This window comes from Gymnogyps californianus, unplaced genomic scaffold, assembly GCF_018139145.2.
Source record: "Gymnogyps californianus isolate 813 unplaced genomic scaffold, ASM1813914v2 HiC_scaffold_184, whole genome shotgun sequence".
NCBI lineage: Eukaryota > Metazoa > Chordata > Aves > Accipitriformes > Cathartidae > Gymnogyps > Gymnogyps californianus.
This window is the reverse complement of record NW_026114065.1, coordinates 28,479-39,731: the sequence shown is the minus strand read 5'-3', so window position 1 is coordinate 39,731 and position 11,253 is coordinate 28,479. Positions and strand designations below refer to the sequence as shown.

Here is an 11,253-nt window from a genome sequence, read left to right as displayed (position 1 = left end):
ACAGCGAGCTGGGCAGGGGGATACAGTGAGAAATGATGAGGCAGGCAGTGTTATGCAGATATACAAGCAAAAAGGGGGACGATGGAGGACAGAAAAGATAAGAGAAAATGGACAGGGAGCGGGGCAGAAACGGAGAAACATCCAGAGACGGCGGGTGCAGGCAGCACCCACGGGTCCGGTGGCAGAGTAGCTCGGGGGCGGTGGGGGACTCACGTGGTGAAAAATTCACATGAGTCATAAGGCACCCACGGGGCTGGGGGGGCAGGCATGATCCACCCACGGACACGGGGCTGCGGGGGGGCCACCCACGGACACGGGGGCCGGGGGGGGGGGTGGGGCGCGAGCCACCCATGGACACGGGGGCCCAAAGACCGGGGGGGGTGTGGGAGGCACCCACGGACACAGGGGCCGGGGGGAGGGGGGGGAGGGGGGGGGGGGGGGGGGGGAGGCACCCACGGACACGGGGGCCGGGGGGGGGGGGGGGGGAGGCACCCACGGACACGGGGCCGGGGGGGGGGCGGGAGCACCCACGGACACGGGGCCGCGGGGGTGGGGGGTGCGGGCGGGAGCCACCCACGGACACGGGGGCCGGGGGGGGGGGGGGGCGGAGCCACCCACGGACACGGGGGCCGGGGGGAGGGGGGCACGAGCACCCACGAACACGGGGCCGGGGGGGGTGGGGCGGGAGGCACCCACGGACACGGGGGCCGGGGGGGGGGGGGGCAGGAGCTACCCACGGACACGGGGGCCCAAAGACCGGGGGGGGGGGGCGGGAGGCACCCACGGACATGGGGGCCGGGGGGGGGGGGGGGGGGGTCGGGAGGCACCCACGGACACGGGGGCCGGGGTGGAGGATGGGGGTCGGGAGCCACCTACGGACACGGGGGCTGGGGGACGGGAGCCACCTACGGACACGGGGGGCGGGGCGGGTGGGAGGCACCCACGGACATGGGGGCCGGGAGCCACCCACGGACACGCATGGGATTGACCTACACCAGGGGGTCCACCTGGGATAATCCACAACAGATAACTCACCTGGGATGATCCGCAACAGATAATCCAGAATATCTATTGAGACACATACATATTTGCACTTACCTCTGTTTCCACATATTAGAGAGATTATCATGTTTAGACATAGACATGTTATCTCTACTGACACACGTCTCTATTTCCACATATTAGATAGAATATCTATTAGACATAGAGATACTATCTCTACTTACACATACCTCTATTTCCACTTAGTATATAGAATATCTCTTTAGACTGACGTATTATCTCTATTTACACTGACCTATTTCCATTAATCATATAGAATATCTATTTAGACTATTTATCTTTCGAGCTATTAGGTATTTTGACACTTTAGCATCTTTTCAGACTTCTCCGCTTAGACTTACTAAGCGTTACATAGTGTAGTGGAGATAGCTCTACCTAGTCAGACTTTTTTCTGTTTTAAATTCCTTCATGTAAGAAAGCAAAAAAAGATATATTTTATAAGTCCTTTATTTTTGAATTTATATATACACGAGCTATTTTTCTATTTTAAAAGCCTACATATATATCCCTAGTTAGAATTTTTTTATACTCTGTAATCCTTTATATGATAGAGTAGATACAGGTTTTTATTTTGAAATCCTTTAAATATCTATAAAACAATATCGGCTTTCAATATATATGAAAATGAGATCTTTTTCTCTATTATTTCAAACACCTCACACCCATATTTACAGTTTTCAGTATTTTTTAAACCCCCCATCCATGAATCTTCAGGCAGTTTTGGGCTGTGGCCCCCCGTCCACCACTCACCTGCCCCTCTGCCAAGGCAACGCCTCCCCCGGTGACAGTGGTGCCCCAAATGACATCATCACCTCCCCAGGCCCCCCCAGTCCTCCCCTTTTCATTCCCCCCCAAAAGGCACAAGGTTTCCCCCTCGGTTCCCACGCTGGGAGGGGCTCCGCAGGGCAACAAACGTCCCCGGTCCCCCTTGGCCGCGAACTGCTCCCCCCCCTCCCAGACAGCCCTTGCTGCCGCAGGTGGGGGGCACCCGCTGCAGAGAGAGCCCGGAGCCTCCAGGCACAGGGCGGGAGCCACCCACGGACACGGGGGCCGGCGGGAGCCACCCACGGACACGGGGGCCGGCGGGTGAGGGGGGGGGGCGGGAGCCACCCACGGACACGGGGGCCGGCGGGTGAGGGGGGGGGGCGGGAGCCACCCACGGACACGGGGGCCGGGGGGGGGGGGGGGGGGGGGGGGGGGGGGGGGGGGGGGGGGCGGGGGGGGGGGGGCGGGAGCCACCCACGGACACGGGGGCCGGGCGGGGGGGGGGGGCGGGAGCCACCCACGGACACGGGGGCCGGGGGGGGGGGGGCAGGGGGGCGGGAGCCACCCACGGACACGGGGGCCGGGGCGGGGGGGGGGGGCGGGAGCCACCCACGGACACGGGGGCCGGGGGGGGGGGGGGGGGGGGGGGGGGGGGGGGGGGGCGGGAGCCACCCACGGACACGGGGGCCGGGGGGGGGGGGCAGGGGGCGGGAGCCACCCACGGACACGGGGGCCGGGGGGGGGGGGCAGGGGGGCGGGAGCCACCCACGGACACGGGGGCCGGGGGGGGGGGGGCAGGGGGGCGGGAGCCACCCACGGACACGGGGGCCGGGGCGGGGGGGGCAGGGGGGCGGGAGCCACCCACGGACACGGGGGCCGGGGCGGGGGGGCAGGGGGGCGGGAGCCACCCACGGACACGGGGGCCGGGGGGGGGGGCAGGGGGGCGGGAGCCACCCACGGACACGGGGGCCGGGGCGGGGGGGGGGGGGGGGGGGGGGGGGGGGGGGGGGGGGGGGGGGGGGGGGGGGGGGGGGGGGGGGGGGGGGGGGGGGGCGGGAGCCACCCACGGACACGGGGGCCGGGGCGGGGGGGGGCAGGGGGGCGGGAGCCACCCACGGACACGGGGGCCGGGGCGGGGGGGGCAGGGGGCGGGAGCCACCCACGGACACGGGGGCCGGGGCGGGGGGGCAGGGGGGCGGGAGCCACCCACGGACACGGGGGCCGGGGCGGGGGGGGCAGGGGGCGGGAGCCACCCACGGACACGGGGGCCGGGGCGGGGGGGGGCAGGGGGGCGGGAGCCACCCACGGACACGGGGGCCGGGGCGGGGGGGGCAGGGGGCGGGAGCCACCCACGGACACGGGGGCCGGGGCGGGGGGGGCAGGGGGGCGGGAGCCACCCACGGACACGGGGGCCGGGGCGGGGGGGGGCAGGGGGGCGGGAGCCACCCACGGACACGGGGGCCGGGGCGGGGGGGCAGGGGGCGGGAGCCACCCACGGACACGGGGGCGGGGGGGGGGGCAGGGGGGCGGGAGCCACCCACGGACACGGGGGCCGGGGGGGGGGGGGGGGGGGCAGGGGGCGGGAGCCACCCACGGACACGGGGGCCGGGGGGGGGGGGGGGGGGGGGAGCCACCCACGGACACGGGGGCCGGGGGGGGGGGGGGAAGCCACCCACGGACACGGGGGCCGGGGGGGACATGCTTGGAGGGTGGTCCCCCGGAACAGTTGCAGCTCCCTCAGCCCCTCTCTTGCAGGCTGGCAACTGCTGCCGCGGGAGGCGGGGCAGGGGGCGGCGGGGCGGGGGGCGGCGTGCCCGAGCACGGTGCCACCTCCCTTGCTCAGGCTCTGCTCTGGGATGTTTCCCCTCCGTTCCCACGCTGGGAGGGGCTCCCCAGGGCAACAAACGCCCCCGGTCCCTCTCGGCCCCGGACTCTCCCCCCCACACGGCCCTTGCTGCCGCACCTGCGGGGCACCCGCTGCAGAGAGAGCCCGGAGCCTCCAGGCACAGGGCCGGCCCCTTACGGTGAGTCTTCTTAGCCACCGGCAGGCAACGCTGGGCTGGGGGGGATCTGCTGAGCATCACGAGATGCTTACACCACCGCATCTGAAAAACACAGCACATTAAAATAACACGTCCTGCTTGTCTGGTTGACAAAACTGGAAATGAAGCGTAAAACTTTCAAGAGTAAAATGGAAAATAAAGAATAAATCTCAGTAATTCACTTCATACTAAACAGGTGTGCGTATGTTTATACACATCCAATAACAATACCTGTACTAGAAAAGTATTTGGTTTTCCTTTTGCATTAGTTTAACTTGCATAGCTGTGAATTGATACCATCAAATTACCTGTCTCCAACATACACAGCTACAATTTGACTAGAGGGTTTTTTGTGTTACATAGTTAGGATGGACATCTGGCCAGCCGCACTGCCCACGAGAGATGCTACCGAACTGCCAGGGAAATGCACCATTGAAAGCCAGACAGAAATAAAGGACTTCAGAGCACTCCGTCAAAATATCAGGGGGAAAACCCCATAACATTCAGTTGCCTGTCTTTTTCAAGATTTAGACAAAATACCTAACTGCTTAAGTACACCTAATAAATTAGATGCTATAGCTATTCGGCAGTTACCCTTTAAACAATGCAAGTTAATTTGCGAATTATACAATTTAATTTTTTTTAAAGTTTCATTTATGACAGAAAAACCAGTGAGATAGAAGTAAAACCATATAGGGGATCTTCTGAAAAAAGGGGGGGGGGGGGGGGGATGGGATCAAATCCCAGTGCCGCAATAAGGCTACCAAAAAGGACTGGCAGATTTGCTAATGCTCTTGGCTGTATTGAAGCACACAGAGGAACATGTTTTTATAATGTCTCAACCGTTACAACTGAGAAACCAAAGACCAGCGACGCCATCGACTTTTGGAAGACATGTTGCTGTGCTTGGGTCTTTGGAAGGAAGTAAATTTTTTTTTTTCCCCTCTCTCTCTCTCTTTTTTTTTTTTTTTTTTTTTTTTTTTTTAAGAGAGTGAACAGTCTTGCTGCTGGTGACTTCTACTGCCAATTACATCATCTCTGAAGATCCGCTCTGATGGGAAGCTCAATAAAATGCAACTTCTTTGAATGAGAAAGATTTCCGCTTGTCGTGGTTTAACCCCAGTCAGCAGCCAAGCACCACGCAGCCGCACCCTCACTCCCCGACCCTGCTCCCGGTGGGATGGGGAGGAGAATCACGAAAGAAGGCAGAACTCGTGGGTTGAGATAAGAACACTTTCATAACTAAACTAAAATATAATACTAACAATAATAATGAAATATAATAATCATAGGAATGAAAAGGAATATAACAAAAAAAAAAAAAGGGGGGGGGTGGGGAGGAGGAAAGAAAACCAGTGATGCACAATGCAATTGCTCACCACCCGCTGACCGATGCCAGAGCTGCGATCCGCGCCTCCCGGCCAAATCCCCCCCTGTTTCTATACTGGGCATGACGTTCCATGGTATGGAACACCCCTTTGGCTAGTTCAGGTCAGCTGCCCCGGCCATGCTCCCTCCCAGCTTCTTGCACACCTGCTTGCTGGCAGAGCATGGGAAACTGAAAAGTCCTTGGCTTAAGATAAGCGCTACTTAGCAACACCGATTCCCATATCCTGCTCCTTTACCTTGGCCGCTCGACCGCCCTGCCTCTGCTGTTTACAGGTTGCCACGTTGAGGCTCGGGTACCACCTGCGGGACACAAACAACAAGGGACGCTTCTAACTTCACCAACACTATGACACCTGAAAAATAACTGCTACTTCAGCCCGCTAGTCATTGCTCACCTTGCACGAGTCACCTCTGGTGCCGATATCCCACTTCACACGTTCAAAATAAAACAAATAACCCAAAACCTGTAAGCTAGTCATACAGTCATGAATCACATCTTCCCTCCGACACCACGCGCCAAACTACCTTCTTTTGGCGCCCTGCTCGTCTCTCCTCTGTCGCCCGCTGCTGTGCGGCTTGTCCCTCTGCATCTGAAAAAGTAATATCAAACAAGTCACCCTGATGCCGAGGGATGGCTGAACAATTCCAGAGGTCTTGTTTCCATTTAGGAATACCATCTACAGTCCAACGACAGCCTGCCATTTAAAAATAGACCAAACTTTAAGCCCCACACATACAAGCCTTCACACCTTCGAGATTCGATCTGCTTCGCTACCGCTGAACAGCCCCTCCCTGATGGCTCCGATCATCCCCATGGACAGTATTGAAATGACCATCCACACAACCTGCCGACGGCTACTCGATCCAAGATGGCTGTACCACCGTTGCCTCAACGGTCGAGGCATATCAACTTCTTAACCATAGACTCTTATTTCTGTTCCACCTACCCAGATCCACACCACTGGGCAGAGCAGCTCCAAGCCACACACATGCAGAGACCAAGAGTACACAGAACACTACAAACAATGCGACTCAAAGATGCAAGAAAACTCTCGGCAAGAAGAATGACTCCCAGACGGGAGATGCTGTTGGGCAAGAAGACCTAAGGGGCCGCAACAGTGAGATGAGGAGACTCTACGGCAACCCCAGAAAAGAGTTGAAAGTAATGGCCCGTTACAAGAAGTTACTGTCAAAACTGAGATGATGGATACACAAGCAGCCTGGCTTCAAGACCTAAGAATGTAAGGATGCAGGGAAGAAGTCTCAGTCCGTGAAAACAGACTTAGAGAGCAGAGCTGCTGACACAGCCTGGAATGACGCCGCAAAAGAGGAGCGACCGGAAACTTCCGAGATGCAAGACCGATCCAAGCTTTAAGCTTGTAACGCCAAAAAAGAACACTCGATTGGAACAATGCCGATGAGTATTGGCATTTGAGACCCTAGAGATGCCGCCCAAGATGCATGCCACGCTCCTTGAGCACAAAGAGCAATGATGACATCGAGACCCGAGGAAGGTCTAAGACACAGAAGACAGACCACACAAACTACACAACACAAATACGCAGGCTGGAGCTGCCCTGCCCGGCACACGCTAGTGTTGTGCTGAAAAGTAACCCGCTCACTTTACCTGGACAGCCCTCTCCCCTACACCAACTTTAAAATCCCTCCCTGCAATTCCCAACCTTGTCCCCTCCTCCCAGCCCCTCCCCAGACCCGGTCCTTCGACTTAGCTTTCAGAGAGCCAGGGGTTTGAATCCATCCTCAACAAAAACCACATCGGCTAACTGGGATGTTCCTGCAGTCACCAGGTTCCTCTTCATCATCTGCAATAAAAAACCCACCCCAAACAGCGAAGGCAGTAAGCATCACACCGGTCAACGCTGACCTCTTCCACAACTGCCCCCTCCTCAGAAGGGCCATGGCGTTCCGCTCACCTCCTCATTCCAGAGTCAGACGCCGTGGCCGTCGTCGCTTGCGGTACCTAAGATACCGAGACACACAAAATTACCATTGCTCTTGTGAGAAGTCACCAGCCCCACAGTCCTCCTCGCTGCCACCCCAGCTCACCTCAAACGCTCATCCAGTTCCAAAGGCGGCCCGCACGGCACCTGCAAAACCAAAGAGAAATGCTTACTAAGTTGCCATATAATACTTTGCTATTGGGCACCAACCTGGCCGACAACCGCCTTTGCCTTCTCGGACCGCTCATCAGCACGCGGCTTCGCCCCTCCGAGGCTACGTGTGGCACCTGAAAAAACCAAATCAAAAGACACATGCTGAGACACTGCCCGAAACCGCAGCCCACCCGCGCCGATTCCCATCTCCCGCTCCTTTACCTCGGCCGCTCGCCCGCCCTGCCTCTGCCGCTTACAGGTCGCCACGTTGAGGCTCGGGTACCACCTGTAAGACACAAACAACAAGGGATGCTTACAACTTCACCAACGGTACGGCACCTGAAAAATAACCGCTACTTCAGCCCACTAGGCGTGGCTCACCTTGCCCGAGTCAGCTCCGGTGCAGATATGCTGCTTTGCTCATCGCTTCACACCCTCAAAATAAAATAAAATAAAAAAATAAATAAAAGAACCCACACAAAAAACCACACCCCCACAAACCATAACATAGACATATAGCCACCAGTCGCATCTTCCCTCAGAGTTCACACGCCGACCGACCCACCTTCTTACGGCGCTCCGCTCGCCTCTCCTCCGTTGCCCTTTGACGCACAGCTCGTCCTTCTGCATCTGCAAAAGCAATATTGAACAAGTCACCCGGACGCAGAGCGATACCTTAACAATTGAAGGTCTTGATTCCATTTAGGTATACCATCTAGATTCTCACTACAGCCTGCCATTAAAAAAAAAATCTGGTCGTCCCCTGTGTCTCTGCATAGCGCTACAGAAATAACTCGCCTTGCCTGCTACATATACGGCTCCTTGCTCTGAAATGGCCTGTACACCCTTGGCCCACAAAGTCTAGGCTTATCAATGTGTTAGCCTTAGAATCTTATTGTTGTTGTTCTGCTGACTATCACCGCTATGCCCCCAGGCAGAGCAGCTCCAACCCAGACACAAGCATGCACAGACCAACACTGCACACAAACAAGACAAACGGCATGACCCAGAGACATAAAAAAGCTCTCTAAGAAGAATGACTCCTGGATGAGAGAGGTCATCGGGCGAGAAGACCTAGGAGGCCGTGAAGAAGAATCTATGGCAGCCCAAAAAGAATCAAACGCTGTGGCCCGTGGCAAAAAGATACGGCCACAACGGAAATGAAGCGCGCGCAAGCAGACTTGCTTAAAGACCTAGAGAACGTAGGGATGCAGGGAAGAAGTCCCAGAAAAGGTGTCCGTGAAAACAGACCGCTCAAGATCAGAGATGCTGACGCAGCCTGGAACGCCACCGCAAAAGGGGACTGACCGGAAGCTCCCACGACGCAAGACCTATCCACGCTTTAAGCTTGTCACGCAAGAAAAGAAGCACCCGATCGGCACTATGCCAATCGGCACAGGCACTTGAGACCCTAGGGACGGCGCCTGAGGCGCGTGCTGCGCTCCTCGAGCGCAAAGAGCGATGAGGACATCGAGACCCGAGGAAGGTCTAAGACACAGAAGACAGACTACACAAACACCACAACAACACAGACAAAGGCTGGAACTGCCCTGCCCGGCACAAGATAGCGTCTGCCAAAGAGTAACCCGCTTCCCCTTACCTGCCCAAAGGGAACTGTTCCTGGACAGCCCTCTCCCCTACACTAACTTTAAAACCCCTCCCTGCAGTTCCCAGCCTCGTCCCCTCCCCACAGGGCCCCCTCCCAAACACCAGTCCCTCAACTTAGCTTTCAGAGGGCCAGCGGTCTGAATCCATCCTCAACAAAAAACACATCAGCAAACCAGGACATTCCTGCAGTCGCCACGTTCCTCTTTCATCATCTGCAAAAGAACCAGTGCCAGCAGTAAGCATGGTGCCAGTCAACACAGACCTCTTCCACAACACCCTCCTCTTCAACAGGAATGTGGCCTTCTGCTCACCTGCTCTGCAGGAATTCCAGTCTCGGACGCTGCGGCCGTCATCGCTCGTGGTACCTAAGACACCAAAAGACAGAAGACTACCATTGCGCTTGGGAGAAGTCACCGGCCCCGTGCTCCTCCTCGCTACTACCCCAGCTCACCTCAAATGTTCATCCAGTTCCAAAGGCTGCCTGCAGGGCGCCTGCAAAACCAAAGAAAAATGCTTAACCGAGTTGCCATATAGTACTTTGCATTAGACGCTGACCCGGCCAACAGCCACCTCTCATTCTAGAGCCGCTCATCACCATGCAGCTTCACCCCTCCGAGTCCACTTGCGGCACCTGAAAAAAAACCTCATCTGACATTCAGCCCCGCATATTGAGACGCAGAGGCCCGGACGGTTTACGCCACGTCTCTTGCAACTCTGTTGTACCTCCCGTCGGCTGCCGGGACACTAAAACAGAACAGACCTCATCAACATCCAAATCCAACTGCAAAACCCATCTGAGAAAGGCTGACGAACCCTCCTCCCTTTCCCAGCCATCCCCCAGTCTCAAAACTTTACAAACCCCTTCTCCTCTCCTGAACTGTCTGGGAAGGAACCCCACTGCTTCCCGACAGCTCCTGCCCTGTATTTGCACCCCTGAACGCCCCGCATCGGCCGCGCCTCAGGAGCTGCTCTTCTCAGCCGCACCCTGCATTCTGCGGCCACCTCCTATCTTACACCTTCCCACTGACTCTGGGCTTCGCTACAAGCCCACAACACAAGTGAAGTCCCAATGCTTATAATCCTCAAGAGGCCTGCCGCAAGCTGCAAAGGTTCTAGGGACAACACGGTTCTCTGTGGGCAATCGGGAAAGGCAATGAGCGGGCCCATACCCTGAAAGATGCCACGCCTTGTGTCCCTACCGCTTTCCTTGAAAAATGCCAAAACTCCATCCACAGGTGCATACAAGATGCTCACCCTAACACCTGCTAGATGATCTCACCATCAATCTTATTAAGAGAGATGATATCACCAACTCACACAGTACACACCAAACCGATGAAGAAAACAAGGTTCCATCTTCAATAAAGTCAAGAAATCCAGGAAAACGCAAGGCACCTAGAATTAAAAAAACCAACATACTATTAAACCATCTTGCCACCCCTGAACACTCGATACAAAATTACTGACCAAAAAAAACCCAAACCCTGCAGACAAGCGTACTTTCTACTATATATGCTGCTGAACTTTGGCTGGTCCCAATGCTCTTACCTCAAACAGACACCTCCGCCCCTCTAAATGTCAAAACCCATCTGCCCAAACAGCTTAAACAGCTCAAAAGCTGCAAAGGACTGAAGGAACAGCAGAGCACCAACACCACAGAAGCCCAGGAACAGAATGAGCTCCTGGAGCAGAGGCTGTGGCTTATATACCCCGGGCCCCGCCCACCACCCTTCCCACAATCCCCTGGGAAAGGGGCGGGGCCAACCACCAGACAACATGGAGGCAGCCAGAGGAGCAGCAGGGAGTTTTCTCATCTGCCTTCAGTTTACGGCGTGCAAAGCGCTGAGCAGAGAAAGCGACCCTTACTGAAAATGACGATACCTGCTCTTTTACTGCAACTCTGTCTACATTGCATCAGCAATGTGACCGGGTAGGGAATTAGACTTAATTTTTCTGGAGCATAGATAGATGTCCTACTAAGCTCTGTAAGAAAGTAGTTCGTTAAATGTAACAACAATATTGTTATCAAAAATGATGTGCTTTAGTTTCCTATTAAAAAAAACCAAAAATGCTATGGGATTACACTTCGTTTCTAGCAAGACCCCGCATACTACCTAAATTCTACCAGAACTGCCTTCTGGATAGGACCGAATGACAAAACAGAATTAGATCACGTAAGAATCCCTTCTCAACAATATCTCCGGTTGCAAAGTAAATTTTTTACTGTAAATCGCCGACGATTCAGAGTCACCTTGGCGGTCTCTCTGACCGAC

The 11,253-nt window shown here is 56.5% G+C and overlaps 1 protein-coding gene across 20 annotated transcripts in view; it reads right to left on the bottom strand.

The window, feature by feature from the left end:
• The window catches only part of LOC127028112 (uncharacterized), a 26,519-nt gene extending 15,931 nt beyond the window's left edge, over positions 1-10,588 (bottom strand). For 3 of the 20 annotated variants that reach the window (XR_007767927.1, XM_050913912.1, XM_050913910.1), the window contains exons 1-4: positions 5,784-6,866; positions 5,654-5,686; positions 5,495-5,558; positions 3,791-3,932 (exon numbers count right to left, since the gene is read on the bottom strand). Coding sequence is in view for 3 of the 20 variants with exons in the window: in XM_050913912.1 (XP_050769869.1) it covers positions 3,791-3,932; positions 5,495-5,558; positions 5,654-5,686; positions 5,784-5,935 (391 nt within the window). In the remaining 17 variants the exon portion in view is untranslated. Of the gene's footprint in view, positions 1-3,790; positions 3,933-5,494; positions 5,559-5,653; positions 5,754-5,783; positions 6,867-6,976; positions 7,082-7,192; positions 7,240-7,325; positions 7,507-7,594; positions 7,659-7,753; positions 7,808-7,937; positions 8,003-9,094; positions 9,193-9,291; positions 9,365-9,431; positions 9,473-10,297; positions 10,376-10,528 lie in introns of those variants that run through there. The other 17 variants (XR_007767940.1, XR_007767935.1, XR_007767939.1 and 14 more) reach the window with 14 other exon arrangements.
• Positions 10,589-11,253: the final 665 nt, after the last annotated feature.